Genomic DNA, 23,501 nt, shown 5'->3' on the forward strand with positions numbered 1-23,501 from the left:
TTCATCAGTATTTACTGGCTCTCCTTTCTCGTTTGCCTGGAACCCGAAATACTCCCAAACTGCAGAAGTTGTGTTCTATTTTGACACCAAGTCAGTCTGTGCGGGATCTGCCATCTTCCCCCCTTTCTCTCCCCCGCGCTGTCACGTGACGACGTCACGTTCATAAACTTTATGGAAAGTAGGCTAAAACATAACTGTTTAAGTAAAACTGAAAATTCAACCAGTGCTACTGGACATAGAATCAATTTAGGCATTAAATGACTTTTATTGAATATTTCATCCTCATGTTAACCTTTCCTGCTCAGCTCCCGACCGTGGTCAGGAAGCCAGGGAGGACAGTTCTCCAGAGCCGAAGTTACTGTTGTTACTTTGGGGATAACCCAATTCACTTCCTCAGCAGTCGTAGAAGTCTAAGTCACACTGTTGTACTTTCCTTTACCTCAGACAGGTGAACTGTCTCACACTGACTCACTGTTTCTAGGCACAGCTGAATGATTTGTTTATAGTCACTGTCCTCAGGTTGCTCCACCTGTCTGGTTCTTTTGTATTTTACTGTTGGTAAAGTAGTAATTAGATTATCATCACACATGGACACAATGTGTCTATTTATAGTTATTTGAACACTTTGATAAGTTTGATTTTAGTTTTTTTTCTTTATTATTGCTTGATTATGCATTATACTATTATACTCAGTTGATGTACTGTCCAACTGTGTGTACAACAAATATCAGGCTACTGTAGTGTTCTCCATCACTGCTGTGGGCATGTCTGACTGAAACCATGAAGAACACTAATGTAAAAGTGGCACATGTCAGAATGACAGAATGCTGTCACTCTAAAGATTGATGAAGCCAACAATAATGCATATCTCATGTCTGAAAATGGCCCAAATTTTCACAGACGCTTCTTATTTCTCAATCTGGAGCTCTGACATTGAGAACCGGTAGCTTGTTTTTGGTAAAGTGTCATTCTTCTGAGAGGTACAGAAATAAAATTGACAACTTTTGTTGTGTGTCCTTATGTGATTTCCCCCTGAAGGCTGAGCATTTTACATCCCCTTCAACATCCCCTCCCTTATGACACATGCTGTCGGGCTCGTCGGTATGATCATGTCAGCATGATCCTCGCTGTTGTGACAGAAACGATTCATATGCATGTGTGTGGGTTTTACGTGGGTGTTCTCAACACTCGCTGCATCAAAAATAATGCCAGCAACATTTGTTTATCCACACATCAATAGTTTTGTGAGTGTGCGTTAAAGGTGTTGTCTTTGTCATGATGAAACAACACCCAGAATGTTTTTATATAAAATATTGTTTAGAAAAAGTTTGTGCAGAGGATGATGGGTTGTGTGACGAGTATTTTACAAGTTAATAGTGCACAGATATCGTTCTAATCTCGTTAGAATACAAATTTGTGTCGGATCATCATGCTGTCACTGGTTAGGTTTAGCATGGGTAGTTGAGTAGCTGCTTGTGTTTCTGTACACCGGTTCTGACTGTTGGAAGCTGATGTTCTCAGTCTCAGCTTAGCTACATCTGAAAGCAACATAGGTGTCAACCTTGGATTATTAAAGCAGCAGTTCAACATTTAGCTCTACAAGGTGCAGTCAATTCCAGCCATTTTCAGTACAAAAAATCGCTAATATTTTATTTGTAAATAAAAATATGACGAGAAATACAGGGAATATTGGACGCGCATCGCGAGGTGCATTTCCTCAAACGACCAATTCGTGGATTTTATACCGACTTCAAGACATGTTTTGGACAAATAGTTTACCGGCTTGTTTCGTCTGGATGTCCAAGGTTGGATTATGGACGTTTTTTGTGGAATATTTTCATGTGTGTGTAATAATGAACCCGGAAATGTGAGTCGCGCTGTGTACGTTGAAGCCGTGTATAGAGAACGGATGGATGAATATTCGTTGTTTGTCGGACAATGTGTTTATATTACCCGCTGTGGTAATCGCATCTGAAAGTGGTTTATACCGGCGGATTCATGAGAATCTAAGCTTTCCATCGGTGTATAGTGTTGTATAATCGTGTTTGCAGCTTCAGACATTTAAGGAATGCTTATGCAGATCTCAAAGTGTTCCCGGGTGGAACGCTGAAGCTTAACGGGTTAAAGAGATGTGCTCACTGGATTTTCTTTTCCAAATGGATACTACTGTCTTGTTGGTCAGGTGTATATATATAAAGCTACAATTTATTAGCTTAGCATAATGATTGAAATGAGGTTAGCAACTCACCTAGCCTCTGTCCAGAGGTAAAGTAAGTTTTTTTTTGTTTTTTTTTTAATTTTCCTGTTTACCTTTTTATTTAGTATATTAATAGTTTTCAAAAATATTTGTGCTTAAGATACAGTATTGAAATTGGGCCCAATCCAGCACTTTGTTACAGTTCAGTTAGTGTGAGGTAAATCCACAGGGATCAGTGAAAAGAAGGTACAAAATACACACATACACGAAAAATCCCAGAGTACTATACTGGTACATTGTCAGTTTTAGCATTTGAAAGGCATGCGTACTACTTATTGTATCAACTTTATATATTATTGCAGCTCAATAAGAAGCAAGCTTCTTATTGAGCTGCTCACATTGTCCATGATGCATATTTTGACATCATAAAAGTTGATGGAAATGGCAAAATATCAAATGTTTTACAAAAACATTTTACATTTGCTTGCGATTTTTTTTTTACACTTTTTGACAAAGAGTTCACACTAAATACATTTTGATATAGCAAAAATGTCACTTCCATGACTGGTGAGATTACAACTGTCCTGATTAAAAAGAAACCTGATGTCTTCTCTAAATTTTTCTTTGGTAGCATTGTAGGGCTGGACCAGAATATCCGAATATTCAGTCGTGACGCTGGTATCCGAATATTTATTTTGAGATCCAAATAACACCAATTGTGGAACTATTCCTTTACACATTTCAAAGCAGAACTGTTTCTCAGGGGTGCAGTCTAAGCTGTAGCAGGATATGAGTACATACTGCACATTTATCATCATGAATCCATATTAATGCATTTATTTCTGATTGTTTCATGGCAAACAAGTATTTTGCTGCAACTCTATCAGCAGCAGAATTGAACATTTCTCTTGAGAATGGAGGGCAGTAGAGTCGGAGCAGAGGGGCAGCGTGAGACCGAGGAGAGAAGGAGAAATCGGCCAGTCACTGAGGAGACATCCGGTCTCTGGTCTGTGAACAAAGCCGTCCAACAGGAGAACAAGCAGGAGTCTGGAGCTGAGACATTGCAGACTGGTTGGCCCCTCTGTCTGGAAGTGTACGTGCTGCAGAGCAGGACTCCGTTGTGAAGGGACGTTGGGGGTGGGGTGGGTTTTTCTGGTGGTCTCTGTCAGCTGTCAGTTGTCTGTGCCTTATGTAACAGCCACAGCAGTTACTAACACTCATTTACGGTTCCTGAATGCTTCTGCTTGCCTAAAACTGTCACCTCCATGTCTTTTGAACCATCCTTTACCTCGTCTCCCTTCGCTTCTTCCTATTTGCTGTTTCCTTTCCTATTCTCTCTGACCGCCATCATTATGCGCTGCCCTCCTATCCTCACGTTGTCCCTTCACTCCTCCCCTCCTTCATCCTCCTTCATCCCTTCAAATGTTGGTAGGCAGCAGAACAATATCCAGAGGGTCACGGTGACCGGTAGCCCCCTCCCTGTGCTCACTTCCTGCTATTGTCCCCGGTCCTGCTGCTGATTGGCTACTACACTCTATTAACTGCACAACATACTGGCTTAATCACCACTGTGCACCGTTCTTCTCTGGGCGTACGGCATGGGAGAAGTGCTAGAGACCTGAGTACATGCAGAACAGCAGGACAGCTTGGGAAGTGTGCTCCCAGAGTGTTCATAATAGTCCATCAGCGACGTGACTAGTTAATCACATCTGAAAGTAAGCCAGAATATGCATATATGAAGAACAGAAGCAACAGTAGCCAAGTGTGTTTTAATGAATGGATGAAATAAAAGCAAAATAGGAGTAAAAGAAGACTACTTAATTTTCTGACTATGCAATGAGAAGCTGAAAATGTTCTCCCAGAGTAAATTTAAAGCAGATACGAAGCTTCAGCAGTTCTACAAAGTTACAATCCGTACAGTCGTCTCAGATGCATGCCTCTAGTAGTTGCATGTAGGTTTTGTTGCTGAACCGGCTTATTATGCAAGTGTTACAGAGTGACTCAGAATGCAATTTAAACTACTAGAAATAATTATGTCGGACTTTGACTGCCATACAGTAACACTCAATCTAAGGAAAACTGACACAACTAATGTAGTCTACTGTAATAATTGCCTGTAATTTTCTGGAAACACTATCTTTTGCTTACATCTCCAAGTACATAGGTTTGTTCTGATTGATGAATACCTCATACTATGCATTCTTTTGTCTTATTACCGTCTCGTCAGCTGCTGAACTGGTGAATTGCACACCCCAGCACCTAAACCTACTGTAGTAATCATCCTCAAGAAATGGGTTTCCCAGATACTGAACTCTGTCAGCTTGCAAACTGTGGCTTTTATGTCCATTTTTGCTGCTATTACCAACAATTTGGTTTTTTGAGGATCTCTGAGGGGAAGTCTAAGGAACACCTTAACCCAACACTTTCAGAACATTGGGATAAACACAGATAGCAGACACATAGTTTCTTATAAAGCATAGAGGAGTCTGGATGGATCCAGTGGGTTTCAAATTTCTGAATATCTCTAAACCACAGACTCTAAAAATATACTGGCTATCGATCTGCAAAGTATAAATCACTTAAAATGTAGTTTATCTTGAGATAAAGGAAACGTGCTACAAACACTAAATGGGGAAACAAAAAGATGGAAATTTGTGCTAAATTAAGTGTAACTTCAACTCAGTCTGCAGCTCACTGGGACTGCTAGACCCTCATATGAGCCTACAATGATGATCTTTTTCAGCGCCTGCAGCACTGGTTATGTTTCCATAGGGTACTACAGGTTTTTCCTCCTTTTTCGCCCCTCTCTGACACTTTGATCCCACAATGGCTCCATCTCCTCCTGTAGCTAGACCACCGAGTTCTTGATTTACCGGTCTATCTATCTGCTTCTAGATCACTTATTAATGAGACACGGATGTCAGGACCTCACATCTTTGCCTTATCACAGATCACTCGCTATATGTGACTGTGGCAGCTCTAAATCTCCTCTTCTGTCTGTTACCAGCCGTCAACCGCAGACAAAGTGACATGAAAGGCCTAAAACACCGATCACGGAACATGAAGTAAATCTTGTACCGGGAGATTTTACAGACAATTTGAGAATTTTAAATATTAACTGACAGCAGAGAGCGAGACGCAGAACATCCAGGATCAGCGTTCCTCTGCAGTTTGACGGAGCTCTTCGTGGCTACTTAATCCTCAGGACTGGAACATTCATTTCTTTGATCATTTAATGTTAATTATATGACCCAGTTGTAAATGAGAAATTTTATTATACCCCCAGTGTTGCCTCATGAATCATAAAATATCACTTTACTCCAACATAGTAAGATTCAGTTCAGATAATGACCGAATTGTTCAGAAGAAATTGAAATATTCTGTAAAAAGTGTAACTTCAAGCAAATTCCACTTTACCACTAAAATTTAGTAATCATGGCAAGTAAGTTACATGAAAGGCCTAAAACACAAATCATGAAAATCACAAAAGAAGTGGATCAATTATCACTTTTTATGAATTTGCTAAATATAATACTACAACTTAGATAATTAAAATCTATGCATTTTGACTGTAGAACCACACCTTTATTTTGTCTTTTAACCCTCTTCTTGTCCTCATTTACGGGCACCAAAAAATATTGTTTCCTTGTCCAAAAAAAATTCAGCAAAAAAATTCCACAAATTTGCAAAACCTTCAGGAAGAAAATTCCAAAATCCTTAAAGGTTTTATTGAAAAAAAATCCCTCAAATTTGGCAAGAAAATCCTTGTAAATATTTTCAAAAAATGAGTGATTACATATATACACACGTGGACAAAGTTGTTGGTACCCCTCAGTTAAAGAAGGAAAAACCCACAATTCTCACTGAAATCACTTGAAACTCACAAAAGTAACAATAAATAAAAATTTATTGAAAATTAAATAATCAAAATCAGCCATCACTTTTGAATTGTTGATTAACATAATTATTTAAAAAAACAAACTAATGAAATAGGGCTGGACAAAAATGATGGTACCCATAACTTAATATTTTGTTGCACAACCTTTTGAGGCAATCACTGCAATTAAACGATTTCTGTATTTGTCAATGAGCGTTCTGCAGCTGTCAACAGGTATTTTGGCCCACTCCTCATGAGCAAACAGCTCCAGTTGTCTCAGGTTTGATGGGTGTCTTCTCCAAATGGCATGTTTCAGCTCCTTCCACATATGTTCAATGGGATTCAGATCTGGGCTCATAGAAGGCCACTTTAGAATAGTCCAACGCTTTTCTCTCAGCCATTCTTGGGTGTTTTTGGCTGTGTGTTTTGGATCGTTGTCCTGTTGGAAGACCCATGACCTGCGACTGAGACCAAGCTTTCTGACACTAGGCAGCACATTTCTCTCCAGAATGCCTTGATAGTCTTCAGATTTCATCGTACCTTGCACACTTTCAAGACACCCTGTGCCAGATGCAGCAAAGCAGCCCCAAAACATTACTGAGCCTCCTCCATGTTTCACCGTAGGGACAGTGTTCTTTTCTTCGTATGCTTGGTTTTTGAGTCTATGAACATAGAGTTGATGTGCCTTACCAAAAAGCTCCAGTTTGGTCTCATCTGTCCAAAGGACATTCTCCCAGAAGCTTTGTGGCTTGTCAACATGCATTTTTGCAAATTCCAGTCTGGCTTTTTTATGAGTTTTTTTCAGCAGTGGTGTCCTCCTTGGTCGTCTCCCATGAAGTCCACTTTGGCTCAAACAACGACGAATGGTGCGATCTGACACTGATGTACCTTGGCCTTGGAGTTCACCTTTAATTTCTTTGGAGGTTGCTCTGGGCTCTTTGGATACAATTCCAACGATCCGTCTCTTCAATTTGTCATCAATTTTCCTCTTGCGGCCACGTCCAGGGAGGTTGGCTACTGTCCCGTGGGTCTTGAACTTCTGAATAATATGAGCCACTGTTGTCACAGGAACTTCAAGCTGTTTAGAGATGGTCTTATAGCCTTTACCTTTAAGATGTTTGTCTATCATTTTTTTCGGATGTCCTGGGATAATTCTCTCCTTCGCTTTCTGTTGTCCATGTTCAGTGTGGTACACACCTTTTCACCAAACAGCAGGGTGACTACTTGTCTCCCTTTAAATAGGCAGACTGACTGATTATGAGTTTGGAAACACCTGTGATGTCAATTAAATGACACACCTGAGTTAATCATGTCACTCTGGTCAAATAGTTTTCAATCTTTTATAGAGGTACCATCATTTTTGTCCAGGCCTGTTTCATTAGTTTGTTTTTTTAAATAATTATGTTAATCAACAATTCAAAAGTAATGGCTGTTTTTGATTATTTAATTTTCAATAAATTTTTATTTATTGTTACCTTTGTGAGTTTCAAGTGATTTCAGTGAGAATTGTGGGTTTTTCCTTCTTTAACTGAGGGGTACCAACAATTTTGTCCACGTGTGTATCAGTGAAATTTCTAATATTCTCTTAGCAAAATTCGCTGGATTTTGATTGAATTTTTGTGAATTTTCTTAGCAAAACATTTTTAACATTTCCTGTCTTCCACCAAAAAATGTTCAAAGATTTCCCAAAAATGTTGAAAATGTGGACATCAGAAGTTTCACTGTGAAATTTTTTTTTTCCTACATTTTCAAACTAAAACGAGTCAATTTTGACCCGCAGGACGACACGAGGATTAAGCTAATTTTATGTCGGCTCCAAAACTCCATACGTGGAAAAAACAAAACCGGATTCCCTCAGAGACAAAGGAAGGAGCAGTATTTATTGGAGCTTGGTATGCGACCAAAAAGTTTTTCAACGTATTAATTTCTCCTCCCTCTCTGTATTTTACGTGCTCGCTATCTTGTATTTACAGTCCCTCTTGTCATCTTACTCTCTCTCTGCTCTCTACACCTGTCCTGTAATGCCACCCTGGGGCAGTTTTAAATTTATTGCTCCTTGGCTGAGGCCCTCGCAACATAAATAAGCGAGAGAAACAATGGAGTGACTGAACGAGCATCATACAGAATTGTTGCACACTGGAGGAGAACAGGAAAGCGTGCACTTCACTTTCTATGCAATTGCAGCGAAAGTTCTATAATCGTTATTCTCCGTTTCTATTCACCACATTTCCATCCCTGTTAGCTTTTCTCATTTCCTTACTTCCTTCCTTTTACTAATACCCCCGCCATGCTAACGCAGCGTCATTGTTATGAATGAATCAACAATGGTATCTGACCCGCGTCTGTGACCTTTACTGCAAATCCTTGGAAAATACTAATCTCTTTAGAGTCTACAGGAAGTAAGCAGAAATTAGCCTCATAAGAGTTGGTTGAACCTTTAACAGCAACTGTGCTGTTGTTGCTCAGGAGCTACATGAATCTGATGTTTAAAAAAAAAAAAAGACACTCCCCTCTGTTTGTCTCTCCCAGTGACCTGTGATTTTCCCTGGAAATGCTGCAGGGTATGTCAACTTCCTCCTGAAGCAGACTCGCACACCCAAACGCATAATACAATTCCACACACAAAGACACACCTCAGTCAAGGTTATAAAATTCAAACAAATTAGTTGTTCTGCTTGCTGGGTGAGGTGGACGCTGTTAGCACACTGTCTGACGACTGAGACGATGTTGATCTTAAACCTGCTGAACTTGAGTTTGATGCTTGTGAATTTACAGCAACATACCTGTCGACAAAGTGGGCAACGCAACACACAAACTATCACTGCCCACACAGAGGGACTGAAACTAGTAACAGTAGCGATGATCGTAGTTATTTAACCCTTGTGTCGTCCTAAGGGTCAAAATTGAACCGGTTTAAAGTTTGAAAATGTGGAAAAAAATGTTTTCAGTGATACTTCTGATGTCCACATTTTTGGGAAATCTTTGAACATTTTTTGGTCATCTAAAAAAGAAAAGTTAAAAATGTTTCTTAAGAAGATTCACAAAAAAAAATCAATCAAAATCCAGCGAATTTCGCTGGATTTTGATAGATTTTTTTGTGAATGTTCTTAAGGAAAATATTAGTTTTACTGATATGTATGTAATCACTTTAGATATTTTTAGGATTTTTTTTGGAAGATTTTTCTCATTTGAAAAAAAAATTAAGGATTTTCTTGCCAAATTTGGGGGATTTTTTAGTGAAATTTTTAAGGAACTATTGGAATTTTCTTCCCGAAGATTTTGCAAATTTTTCAGAAATTGGGGGAATTTTTTTCTTGCTGAACTTTTGGATTTTTTTCGGACAAGGAAACAATAGTTTTTGGTGCCCGTAAATGAAGACAACGGGAGGGTTGAAAGCAAACTAAGTGCCCAGATAGCTGAACTGGTTGAGCGGGCGAACCATTAATGGGCTGTAGTCCCCGACACAGCAGCCTGGATTCGATTGCAGCTTGTGGCCATTTACTGCACATCTTCCCCATATTCTTCTTCCTACTTTCCTGTCTGCTTCTCAACTATATCTGTCTAATAAAGCCAACAACAAAAAAAATAACTTAAAAAAGCAAACTAAAACTCTAGTTTCTTTTTGAAGGGCTTTGCTTAAAACAAGTAAATGATACTTTTAAGGGAAGGCTTCAAATCAACAAGGTTCTCCTCTGCAGCTATCACCTCCTTCTCTGTTACCTTGAGGATGTAAAAACTTATAAAAATGTGTCATAAATGTGAGGTTTTCATCATTGGCCCTGAGTCCATCAAGCAGCTTTTGTGTTGGCAGTTTTCTTCATTTTCTTCTTGCATTTGAATTCTGTCTTTTCCTTGAAGCTCACATTGTCAAAACTGTCTCTTTTTTTCCATTTAAAAGCATCTACTGTACATCCACTCTTTTCCTATGCCTCCGACATTCTTATGCTCGTCAATACTGTACCGCTGCAACAATCTCCTGGTTGTCAGTGACCAATGAAATACTTGCAAACACGCTGATGCTAGATTGCTTCATAGTGTGAACAGGAGAAGTCTAGTGTTTATCTTGTGATTGTCTGGATGGGGGATAAAATGATGGCTGTTGTGATGACTTTCCCGCTCTATAAAATCCTGTCATACTGTTAATAACCGACGTCTGAAGGATTCTCGCGGGTCTATTACTCATACTGGATCTCCTGAAAATTGTTTTCATCTGTTCCTTCAGCCACTCATTGCGCCAATGCAACCCTGTAGTTTCAACACAGCTCTATTTTCAATCTGAATGCCACTCGGGAGTAAAGACAGACAGGATGAAGGGGTTTTTCCTTCCATCCTTGTTCTTCGTAGCGCAGTAGCAACTCAAACTTGCCTTTTCCAGCAATCTCATTTTTCCTACAAACACTGCAAAAACTCAAAATGTTACCAAGTCTGTTTGTCTTATTTTTAGTCAAAATGTCTCATCCCACTTGATTTAAGATACATTCACTTAACATTCAGCAGGATGGAGGGGCTTGTTTTAAGACAATGCATCTTAAATATCTTAAGTCAAACAATCAAAGTTTAAAAATGTGGGGGAAAAAAATATATTTTCACAGTGAAAATTTTCACATTTTCAAAATTTTTTGGAAAATTTTTCAAGATTTTTTGGTGGAAAATAGAAATGTTTAAAGAAAATGTTTCTTTAAGAACGTTCGGGGAAAATAATCAACCAAAATCCAGCGACATTTGCTGGATTTTGGTTGATTTTTTTTTCCCCCCGAATGTTCTTAAAGAAAATTTTAGAGCTTTTACCGATATATGATCACTTTAGATATTTTTAGGAATTTTTTGGGAGATTTTTACTCATTTTTGAAAATATTTACAATTTTTAGATTTTTGTAAATTTTTAATTTCTTGCCAAATTTGGGGATTATTTTTAAATAAAACTTTTAAGGGAAACTTTTCAGGAATTTTCTTCCTGAAGGTTTTGCAAATTTTTATAAATTTGGGGAGTTTTTTGCTGAATTTTTGGATTTTTTTCAGACAAGGAAACAATATTTTTTGGTGCTGTAAATGAGGACAACAGGACTGTTTAGACACCTAAGCTTGACAGTCCTGGTAAAATAGAGCTTAAAATAAGTTTTCCCAGCTAATTTTGAGATCTCAATATTCTAAATATCATATCATACTTCAAGAAATCTCACCAAGCCGTTTTCACTTGTTCTATTGACAGATTTTTTTCCCCCACTTACTTCAAGGTAAAAGTTCTTTGAAATAAGTTGGGTTTTTTTGTCTTGTTTTGAGAGGGGAAAATTTTCCACTGAATGTAAGTCAGGCACAGTTTGCCTCTGGTTCGATCACCTCTCTGTCTTTCTCCCACTTATACAACCGCCCTCCCTTCGCCATCCTTGTCACGTCCACAGGGCTCGTACTGCCTGCCTGGAGGTGAGAGGTCTCCTGGCTGGGGACCAGGACAGCACATGGCTCCCTTTTGATCTACCCAGCGCTGGCTGCTACCTGCAGATAGCATATTCACACACACAGCGCTGCCTTTCAGTCACAGAGACACTCCGACATCTTTCATTTCCTCCCTCTCTGTTTCTGTCGGATGCATTCTAAACCGCCCGTACACGGTTCAAGTTCTTGCAGTTTTTCCACCACCAGCAAAAGTCTGACATTTTGTTGAAAAATCTGAACGAGCGATGGAAAGATCTGACAAGTTAGAGGGTAATATGTGTGGATCGTTTACTCTTTGTGTGTGTGAGTGCGCCTACTGTCATCTGGTTACCATTTGAAAGCAGAATTACAGCTAATGATATCCTGGAGGAAAACTACAGTAGCTAAACATGCAACAGCTCCTCTGTTTCTTTATTTTTTTTCTTCTCTCCTCCTACTTTTTCCGCCCTTTCGGTCCATTCCAGCGGTAAAAGGTCTGGGAGAAAAAAGAAGCACAGTTTGACAGATATTAATACTATTAATACCGTTGGGTTTCTATGTGAGAGGCAGTTAGCGTGTGTTTATACACATTTATACACTTTCAGCCTCTCACATCTGGATCAGAATCCCACCATCCCCCAGCAGCCTCTCCGTTAGAGAGAAGTAGGTTAGAACAGCAGTGTCAAATATCTACAGTACGTGTTTGAGCCAAAGAGAAAATTACAGAATTGACTTGCTGCAAACAGAAATATAAGACGTTTGTGTTTTTACACAGCTGTGATGATACCGTGCAGATGTGATGCATGTTCTGTGTACATCACCTCCTTGAAGATTTGTAAAAGACCGCCTAAAGCCACGACAGAACAGTTCACAAACACTGCTACTCTCTCATTTTCTCTATCTGCTCTTTCTTTCGCCCCTGTATTTAACTCGTGATAAAAAATGACAACAAAATGCATTTTCAAAATAATCTGAATGTCACGGAGGAGCAAATGGGAACGAGCATTGTGGTAAGATAAAAAAATATTGGAATCATCTAAATATGCACATTGCATGCTCCTACGTAATAATGAAATAAAAGGAGGACTTGACGCTAATGTTAGTATGTGGAAGATACTACTGACAGGTCATGAGGCAAAATGCACAATAAGATTAAACCAGTTGCCCCCCAATCTTTCTTTTCTGAAAAGAGGAAATAAAAAGGAAAGCACAAGGCTCTTCTATTATATCTAGAACACTGTGCTGCCTTCTTCCAGACTGGTCACCTTCTTGCACAGTGCATCGGCTTGAGAGTTTAGAGACATTTGAGACTTTTTGACTTGCATCAGCGTCCAACTGTCTACGAGAACACTCATCCTGATTAGTCAGGCTCACGCAGTCTGACGTCCACACCTCATGATACAAACATGCTTTTTTTTTTTTTTTGACAACACTCTCTGTACATATACACAACAGTGCTAGTCTAGGTCACCTGTAGCCATTGGTAACAACACATAGTGATGCTGAGTGGGAGGGGGAGTGTGACCGTTCGATTGACAGAGCTGCTGTTTAATGGGACTATAGATGCGTCTGTATTTTCTTCCACAGGACGTGAACTGTATAAAGTCGTACGTCCATGGTGATCTCAAGCACAACCTGCCAGCAAAATGTCACATGTAATCAAATTTTAAAAAATGTTATTTACCTAAATAACACAATATAATTTGCTCTTTCTGTTTGTGACATCATTACATATTGTTCTGTTCTGAAGAATGTCTGTTGCTTTCACTGCTTGGCAACATTTTCTGTTGTTAAACAGGGAGGAGTACATTTAACAAGGCACGGCCCGTTTGTAAATCCAGATAAATGTTTAAATCAGGAGAGCATGACGTCTCACAGATTCCTTGGAATCCTGATTATTATTCAGCTGGAAAAAAAAGAACAGAATAGCGTCGCACCCCACCATGAAATATTAAAACTGTTTCTTTAGTGCTGTCTCACACACTGGCTGCTTCTCGGACCTCCTCCCCCTGTCTGTCTCACACATTGGCACATTATCTTTCTTTTGGAGCTGCAACAGCGACACCTGATCAATATCAATTATTCTGATAGTCATTTAAGCCATCTATGAAGCATAAAAGACTGTAAATTTCTTGTTCCAGTTGCTCATATGTGATTTTTTTTTTTTTTTTTTTTTTTTTGCCTCCCTCTGTTTTACGTCATTGCAAAGTGAATATTTGGGTGTTTTGGAAAGTTAGTCGAACTAAAGAAGACATCTGAAGGCGTCATCTCTGGCCAACTGTGTGTCATTAGTTGAAAACCTACTATTTGTTTCCAATCTCACACTTACTTACATGCAGCCTCTTTATTTTGGGTTCAGTTTTAGTCACATCTTCTCTTTTGTCCTGCTTTTCTCACGGAGAAGCTATTTAGTTCAAGTCACTCAAATTCATTCCTGCAGAAGGGTAGACTAAATCGAAAACTAGATCTGAAACAACCCCACAATTCAATGCATTTAATGGATTTGAAAATTACTCTTGCAGATTCTACACCTCTGGTAAATGTATATCGGAGACAGTAAATGATGGAGTGATTTCAGCTGCACCTGTGTTTGTAGCTGTCAGTTCTTATCCGGTAACTCCAAGTCAGTCCACACTTGCCAAATAATCTGAATTAAGAATTCAGGAAGGGAAAGGAACATGTTCGATATCTGTTAGGCATGAAATTCTGCTCCTACAGTCAGTTAATCAAAGACATCTTTAACCCTCATGTTGTCCTGCGGTTTGAAAATGGGGGGGAAAACAAATATTGTCGCAGTGAAAGTTCTGATGTCCGCATTTTCAACATTTTTGGGAAATCTTTGAACAGTTTTTAGTGGAAATAAGAAATGTTAAAAATGTTTAAGAACATTCACAAAACAATCAACCAAAATCCAGCAAATTTCGTTGGATTTTGGTTGATTTTTATGTAAATGTTCTTAAAAATAATATTAGAAATTTTTTTAGGAATTTTCTTCCTAAAGGTTTTGCAAATTTTCAGAAATTTGGGGATTTTTTTTGCTAAAATATTTGATTTTTTTCAGACAAGGAAACAATATATTTTGGTGCCTGCAAATGAAGAGGGTTAAGGATCTTTAAGTTCTAGCTGTAGATGCAAACATACGATGACACACACATCAGTGTATGTAGGAAAAACAAGCGTGTTTGAATGTACTTTTACTTGTGTACTCTGTGTGTACTTCTTAGTGATATAAACTACTGGTCCTGACAGCAGCCATGTCTTACGCTATGATTTGTCTCCAACAGGTCTTCCACCACTTCCTAATGAGGCAGAGATCGCACACCCAAAAGCTCTTCCGACGCAAGAGGAATGACCGACGGTAATGACGAATCTCCACACTCATCGTGACAAACAAACCTGCCTCAGTGAGAGGGATTGTTTTTCTGTCGATGTCAGTGCACAGCCGGGTCTACAGCTTTAACGTCTTTCCCCGATCAACGCAATGTCAGGACAGGAATGCAGGCCGCACACTTCACTGCAGACAGAAAAAAAAGTGAGAGACGCTGAAGGATTTTTCACGAGCTGAATAAGTCCCTCAACAAAATTTATGCCAGTTATTCAGTCATGTGTGTCTGCTTGCCGTGTTAAAGCAATTTTTTTTTTTTTTTTTACTTACTGCAACATTTAACCTGCTGTCCTGCCCCAAAGGTCCAAACTCAGTCCAAACTAAATTTGCATTTGCACATCTACTCTAATTGTATATCCTGAAATCTGATTTCACCCAAGTTGACTTCATTGAAACTAGGCCCTTAACGGAAAAAAAAAAAAAAAAATCTCTCGTTCTCTTGCTCCCTGCCTGATGTCACTGGAAAACGTTCTTCAGTTGCTAAGAGACAGGCAAAGAGAAAATGTTTTGGTTGTGCATTTGTGGTTTAAAAAGAGGAAATTGTATCTAAACAAATGGGCAAAAGCTACTTTCATCATTGTTTTAAGTACAGAGAATAATTACTTCTTTTCAGAGGCTTGTGTTGATGTGAGATGGGTGCAGCGCAGGTCTGCAGAAGGAAAGAACAAAAGCATGAACTCAGACCAACAGCAGTTTCCTTAGGTTTCGGTCTATTGTTTGTTCGCTAGAAATGTTAACAAGAGGCCATCCTGTTTTCTTGCGCACCTTGCTTCCAAGCACGAGCTCCCAGTACTTTACAGCTAGTATGTGTCTGTGTTGCTGTTGTGTACTCTGACATGAATCTTACAGAGTCCAAAAGTCTGAATTTAGCATCAAGACTATTAAAGTTAAAGACTTGTTGCATCTGTTTTGCGTTGTGACCACAGCCTAAACCATTCGGCAAACACAAATTAACCCACTAGTCTCGTTTAGTCTAAACTAATTTGAAATAAACATAAAAAAATACAGTATTTGCAGCATTTATTCTGAAGTGATAACAGACTCAAAGCAGACAAGGGCTCATTTGCCCTCGAACTATTGGAGAAAAAAGCTGAGACAAGTTGCCCTACAGTTGTTCAGTGATATGCTGGTTTGGTTGCTGAAATAGGATGTAGGAAATGCTGTTAGCAAAGTTTACACTCGACTTTTCGGCCATCTGTGGTTAACCAAAATACAGCCACACAGACGACTCTGTTGACTTGTTGGTGTCGATTAATTGGAGTCAACACTCAGTAAATGTGAAATAAGTTCAATTTAGCAGTCTCCATTAGTTTGTGCAGTTTCAAAGTTTTCAAACCCCAGGGGTGTTCACAGGTGTGAAAAATGGAAATAATGGATTAATAATGGATTAAGGGAGCAACCCTGGAAGGCTTTTGATGGCAGCTCTTTTCTCTGCACTAAGCTAATTTGAGAATTGGTTTGGATGAGAGCATATCGACCAACGAACACAACCAGTCAAAATGAAGACTACAGTGCTACAAAAAAATCTAACACAAGGTTCAATTACTTCTAATTATCCTGAGGCTTTCAAGACCAGAAAATGTGTCAACAGATAAAAACTGTATGATGTTGGAGACTGAAACCTAAACACTGAAAATGTCTCCGCATCCCTTTTTCCAGTCTTAAACCTGCTCATTGCTGGGTGCCGTTCAGGCTTTTCCATACAGGATGTCCCACCGGGCTACAACCTGTACAATAGCAGGCTGTTAGCATTCATCTGTTCTGTGGTAATGCTTCTGCCTCCTGTCTCTTTACATAAAGACAAGCGCCATGCAGGCTGGCCGAATAGCTTCACGCTGCAGTAAAGCAGGAGGATGAAACTAAGGCTGAAAAATATCAAAGGAAGCTTGAGGCAGAAGATAAGAAGAGTGGATTAGACATTAAATGGAGATCAGCACAACTGGAAAGACAGAGTTATGACTGTTCTCACAAAGTCTTTCCCCAAACAACTGGATAATTATCCATCAGGGATCTATGTGGGTTGTTGTTTTTTTTTTTTGCAATACATAATAACAAAGAAAGACAGACAGGACAGAAATGAGGCGAGTGAAGCAGAGGGAATGCAGAATAGAAAGTCATCACAGTTGGTAGTTAGGATGCCTTTTATACACAGTAGCTGGGAGTCGGGAAAACTGTAAATGCGATAATGCTTGGGTCATTACAGCCATGGAATCTGCTGCAGATATTAAAGGCTTTGCATGAATGCAGTTGAACACAATAAAAGGCAGCTAAAGTTGCCATTACTCCGTCCTGTTCTTTCTGAAGCTTAGCGTGTGTGTTCATCCAAATACATTTACTGAATTTGTTTGTCCATCAACATGCTGGTTCTCAGAGGTCGATATCTTAGGTTTGTGTTCCCCAACACAACAAAACCAGTAGCCTGAAGGCTGTAATGAGAAAGCACACAGATAATGTTAGACTTGTGTTATGCTTTGTCTTTTATTGTGTGTCATGTATCAACACGGCTAGGTGAAGACACGCCAAAAGTAAGTTGCTGGAAGCAGATGAAATATGGAAATAAATATTGATCATGGACTGTATGTACGAAGCGTGAGGGCTGCGCTGGACAAAGCACGAGAAAAGAGAACCGAGTGAGACTTGTGAGATTGAGTAAAGGAAAAGTGTAGGCTGGCTGTGGCAGGAAGGAAAAGAAAGGGGAGGTAGTGCATGTGTTTCTACTTTAGTAGGCACGTCAAGCAGGGCTGAAATTAGTTGTGATTTACTGGAATGTGCTGCTTACCGCTTTCTGCTTCAAAACAGAAAATGTACAAAGAAGGAGCTGATGTCCTCCTCCCTTTGTACATTTTGGTCTTTCACAAAAGAGTCTGTTAATTATTGAAGAGCTTTTCCACACGTACACTTTATTTGTCTTTCTTTAAAGAAGTGCCCTTTGTGAACACCATTTCCATTGTACTGAAGAAAAGACCATTTGAACACTTAACACTACTAACGCTTCTACACAACGTTGTTTTAAACTGAATAGACTCGTCATTTGAGCCGTTGAACTGAGAGTTTAAATGTTTATTTTCATTCTTAAAACAGTTTGTGCAGAATAAGATGTCATTATAACAAGTAGCAATTCCACACTCTGTTTTATGAACAAAACGATGTTGTCTGTGTGGCTGCTTTTAAGCACTCCAATAAGAGAAAACATCAGATGCATAAAAGTGAGCGCAGACACATGACTGTGACTGTGTACACACACAAAAACACAAATATGCGTGCACATTCCTCCCCTCAGATTTATGAAGCTGCGTGTAGGCCTGGTGCTGTTTTATAAATCTCAATCACAGTGGAGCTGGCTGCACGTGCACAAGCCTCATTTCCACTCCCACAAGCTAGTCATAGATGGATGCGGATAAATCCTGAATCCCTTGTTTTCATATCGATTCCTGTGCCCACTCCACCACTCGCTCGACCTGACCTGAAGTGTTGCATTCAGTGTTATACAAGTTACTGCAAATTAAGAAGTAGTTACAGTTTGATTTACTGAATTACTTCTCCAGTTATTATTTATAAATGTAAATTGTTAGTTATTAGCAGCTGAGAGTCTTTCACAGTTTCTACTGTCACTGGTATTTTTTTAAGTGACTCTACTGTTGGTAATGGTTGCATATTAGTGACAACATACCTGGCAATCGCACTGTTTAGTTCTGTCTGGGTTGCAGACTGTGTAAATAATTTCTTCGGTTTTTAAACTATGCCTTGGCTGTTTGAACGCATCGACTCCTGTCTTAGCAGCGCTACAGCACGAGTGCCTTTTGTGATGTGTCTAGTAGAAGCGTGTTGTTTGAGCAGGGGCGTCTAGACATTAGAAAAGCTGATGTTCCCTCAACTGTATGACACAAGTAGGGAAACACGCCCAATATTACAAACAGATTTCCATCCAACTGGAGGTGTCAGGTGTGTTTTAACCTCTATAAATACAGTTAAAGGTTTAATAGTCAGGTAGCCTGTTGTAGGGCGGCGATATGTTTATCCTTTAGGTCGTCCTGCGGGTCAAAATTGACTCATTTGAAAATGTGGAAAAAGAAATGTTAAAAATGTTTCTTAAGAACATTCACAAGAAAATGATTTTTTTTGTGAATGTTAAAGAAATATTAGAATAGAATATATGCAATCACTTTAGATAGTTTTAGGAATTTTTTTAGACGATTTTTACAGATTTTTTTTTGAAAATATTGACAAGAATTTCTTGTCAAAATTGGGGGATTTTTTTTTTTTTATAAATAATGCTTGTAAGGAATTGTTGAAATTTTCTTTCCAAAGATTTTGCAATTTTCAGAAATTTGGGGATTTTTTTGGGCAGATTTTTTGATTTTTCTCAGACAAGGATTTTTTGGTGCCCGTAAATGAGGACATGAGGATTAATCATGGCTCAGGTTTATGTGTTCTCCGTCAACAGCTTTACAGACCTATTATAGTTATAATTGAGTGAGGAGGTGTAATTTTCATACAGAATGTTTTACTTAGTCATGTAGTCCCAGAAGAAGTTTTTGCTCAGCCTGGCGGTGAACACGGTACAAACCGCTTTGTGTCTGAAAAGGGCCATTACCGTATTCCATGTAACATTTGCCATGTTCTTGAGCAGCACCAGAGCAGCTGTCACCACACGAACCCATTACACATGGGAGAGGTTATTTATAGTAACTGACTCATACATTAATGATATGTACCTTTTAAACATAATGTCACTGATATCTTTGTCATCATTATTTAACATCAGAAAAGGATCTATGGCGCTCATATCGAAACTGACTTTACAGCGGGGGTTTTCCTACAAAGAGAAATTTTTTCAACCCCCAATAAAAAGGTATTAATCAGTGACAAAAGAGCATCACTAGCACCAAAATAATGATTGGGGTTTCATAAGTATTTTTTAGCAATTATGTTAATTTTATTTACTGAAGTATAATATACATTTTTCATTATCAAATGGTGAGAAATATCTGGAAATTGCATAGATTTCTGTTCAATAAGGCAACAGACTTATTGCTTTTACTGTCATGCAGTCACAACTCCCCAAGTTCCATTTTAAGCTAGGAAGAACATGGAAATTTACTGCACAGTGGAGGATAAAATGAAATGACGACAATAAAACATTTCATCAGCCTAAACAGTCATTTTAATTTAAGTTGATCAAAGTGCCTGAATCTGATTTTATAAATTCCACCTTATGTATTTATGTATGCCTTATATATACAGCTGTGACCTATGTCTGCTTCATTTGCATTTACTATGAACTGCCTGCTTTTCTGCTTAGAACCGCGGTAGCTTAACATTATTGAGTGTAATCAATAATATTTATGCATGCATGTATGCTCACAGATTCAGTACGTTCCCGAGTTTGAATCTTAAGACTTAGCAATGCAAATGTTCAGCCGGGCAGTCGAAGCCTTTCTCCCCACAGTCCATTAAGCCAATGTGCTGTGTCCTATATGAAGCTTTGGCCATGTTATCGACTGTCTGGCCTGCAGGCTTCTCTTCCCCTGGGCCAATCGATTCTTCAGTCTGGGTCAGCCAATGCTTCCATGAGTTCTCCATCCACATAGCAACAGCCATGATTGATCATCAGTATCCTGCCTCCTTCCATGATCATATCTACCAATTCATTTCACCTTCTTTTTGCTACCGTAGCATCCTTCTATAGTTCTGTGCATGCTGTTTTATATGACATAGTTATCAACCTGTAGTTTTTTGTTTCGTTTTTTTTTCTCCTCTTTGCTTTTTGCTCCCCCCATTCTTCTGTCTTCTCCTTTATGCCATCTTTTAAAATCCCTTCAAATTGTCCGACCGCTCTCCATCTATCCTTCATCTCTTCATCCTTCCAATCACCTGCATTGTGGCCTACCCTTCTCTCCTGCTTGTAGAGACCAGTTAACCATACTTCTACCTACTGGCCCAGGGGGAAGGCGGCAAGTCTCAGCCAGGTCAGTGACAACATAAGCAAGATGGTGGGAGCGAAATGGAGCCGCAACGCATATTGACCTTTTTCAGAAATGAGTGGGAATTGCATTTTATTTGTCGTACTCAACAAAACACCCAAAGGTCAGGTAATAATTGGTGCCTTTTTCCCATCAAATGCTCAACGAGCTCAAAATAAGGTGGGATGGAAGTTACGACCCGCCAGGCAACATCAAATACCAATTTAAAGCAGATTAATACCTTCAAATTACCACACACATCATCCCAACCAGAAAAATAAGTAATTTCTCATGTGATTAGATGCTCGATCATGCCAGAGTCAGGTCTGTTTCTAAGTAACAAGATATTGTGAGATGAAATTTCATCACTGGCCCCATCATTCATCCTTAATGCAAACATCTCCTTGGCAGTAATGTGACTGATGGATGGTCAATCTGAGCAACACTCAAGCTACAGCCGAGCTCCTAGTCATTAAATATGATTAACATTTTATTACTGTCTCACTCTCACCCCTCTACATCACCAGTGGATCAGGAGGAACGGCTTATTAGAGCCTCAGCTAACAGCGACTGAGGAGATTCAGCGCATCGCCACATCGGTGAATGTGTGTGTGTGTGTGTTGGAGAGAGAGAAATGTCGTATTCTTTAACACTCTGTCTCTGAGCAATCTACGGCTTAGCTCAAGATTAGGAAATCTCACTCTCCGTAAGTCACAGTAAATGAGTTCTCACCATTTCTGTCAGTCAACGTTGAAGTGATAATCCTAAAGATTTCCGTCCCCGGTTGATGTGGCAACACCTGTGGTTACCGTGGTAACAGCAAGAGCAGTTTAAGACTTCTGCAAACACTCTTAAAGCGTCTACTTCATCAAAAATCCAGCAGAGGAGCAACAAGTGTGTCTGTTTACAGTGCAACCGAACAAACTTCTTGCTTCAATTTGTTCTCGTGCCGCACACAGCAGAAGTAATTTTCCACACAGCTTCAGCGTGGAGTTTAGTCAGGCTGGTCACTTTGCTAAAAATGCAGAAAATACCCCTGTCTTGTTTCATACACACACTTTTGGATGAATAGTTTTAGAAGAACACACTGCTCTCTTTGTGACTGCCCTTTGTTTTACCAGCGAAAGGCTTTTTAATGTAAAGCAGGAGGCAGAAATCATCAAATAACTTCAGCAGTAACTTAATACAGCTTATATGGCTGCTAGGAAAGTAAACAGTAAACAGCCATTCTTTTATCAGTGAGATAAACTAACAATTAGGCTGGATTACATGCTGCATTGTTTCTTTTGAAATATATCATTTCAGATGCCACCATGAATAACTCCTGCTGAAAAAGTGACAGTAAGTGCAGTAATTTATGATTAAGTAGGGCACCAGTAAAATATTAAAACCTTCACGAAAAGCTGTATACTGTAGTTACTGTCTGATGTACAAGCAGAAACATCTGAAACAAGGATCCTCATAGATGTGCGTGACAAGACGGCGTCCTCTTACCATTCTGAAGAAAAGGGAAGGGATGTGATTAAAAAGTTGTCAGGCTGGCACAGATCTGGCTCAGACAGAATATTATAAATTGATGGAGGCAGGCTGTTGGGTAGTGAAGAGTCAGAAGATGAACTGTCTCCCAACCTCCCTAAGAGAGTGGAACAGAGCGGCCAGGCAAAACATAAACCACATGAACGCAGAAAAAGACTATAAATACATTTGGACATTTCTCTACTTCTTTGAGATGCACAAACACTTCCCTAGCTTCACCCTCTTCATTTCTGAGAATTTAACCCTCCTGTTGTCTTCATGTACTGGCACTAAAAAATATTGTTTCCTTGTCTGAAAAAAAAATCCAAAAATTCAGCAAAAAATTCCTCAAATTTCTGAAAATTTGCAAAACCTTCAGGAAGAGAATTCCAATAATTCCTTAAAAGTTTCCCTTAAAAGTTTTATTGAAAAAAATCTCCCAAATATGGCAAGAAAATTCTTGTAAATATTTTCAAAAAATGAGGAAAAATCTTCCAAAAAAAAAAAATACTAAAAATATCTGAAGTGATTACATATATCAGTAAAACTTCTAATATTTTCTTAGGAACATTCACAAAAAAAATCAACCAAAATCCAGTGAATTTCCAAAAAACATCAAAAGTCCCATCACATGCTCAGGATAAGACACGCTGTACAATGTCACTCCTACCTTTTGTAATCATCCGCTGTGACCACAATGATCCAGACCGTGCCAAAATGGAATACTACTTCCTTTTCAGTTTTTACTTTAATTTGCGATCCACATTGGACATATACTGAAAACTTTATAAGAGGGAAATCTTTGCAGAGTAGTGTTCTTTACAGGAAAACCACAGTAAATGTAATATATCTGTGTTTCTGTACTGTGTTCACCCACTGTGTAAAGCACATTAATCAGCCACCACGTTAAAACCACTGCTAAGTGAAGTGAATAACATTGATTTTGTCATTCCATTGGCATCGGTCAAGGGGTTGGATATATTGGGCAGCAAGGGAACAGTCATGGCTTGAAGTTTATGTGTTGGAAGCAGAAAAAAGGGGCAAGTGTAAGAATCTGAGCCATACTGACATGGTCACACAGCTGGGGCAGATCATTTCAGAAACAGCAGGTTTTTTGGGGTGTTCCTGGTACGCAGTGGTTGGTACCTACCA

General features: G+C 39.1%; 1 protein-coding gene across 1 annotated transcript in view; it reads left to right on the top strand.

The window, feature by feature from the left end:
• The window catches only part of ctif (CBP80/20-dependent translation initiation factor), a 61,591-nt gene that overhangs the window by 17,772 nt on the left and 20,318 nt on the right, over window positions 1-23,501 (top strand). The window contains 2 exon segments of the mRNA XM_051938599.1: window positions 14,771-14,801; window positions 14,803-14,844. Of these exon segments, the coding sequence (XP_051794559.1) occupies window positions 14,771-14,801; window positions 14,803-14,844 (73 nt within the window).

This window comes from Acanthochromis polyacanthus, chromosome 18, assembly GCF_021347895.1.
Source record: "Acanthochromis polyacanthus isolate Apoly-LR-REF ecotype Palm Island chromosome 18, KAUST_Apoly_ChrSc, whole genome shotgun sequence".
Classification (NCBI taxonomy): domain Eukaryota; kingdom Metazoa; phylum Chordata; class Actinopteri; family Pomacentridae; genus Acanthochromis; species Acanthochromis polyacanthus.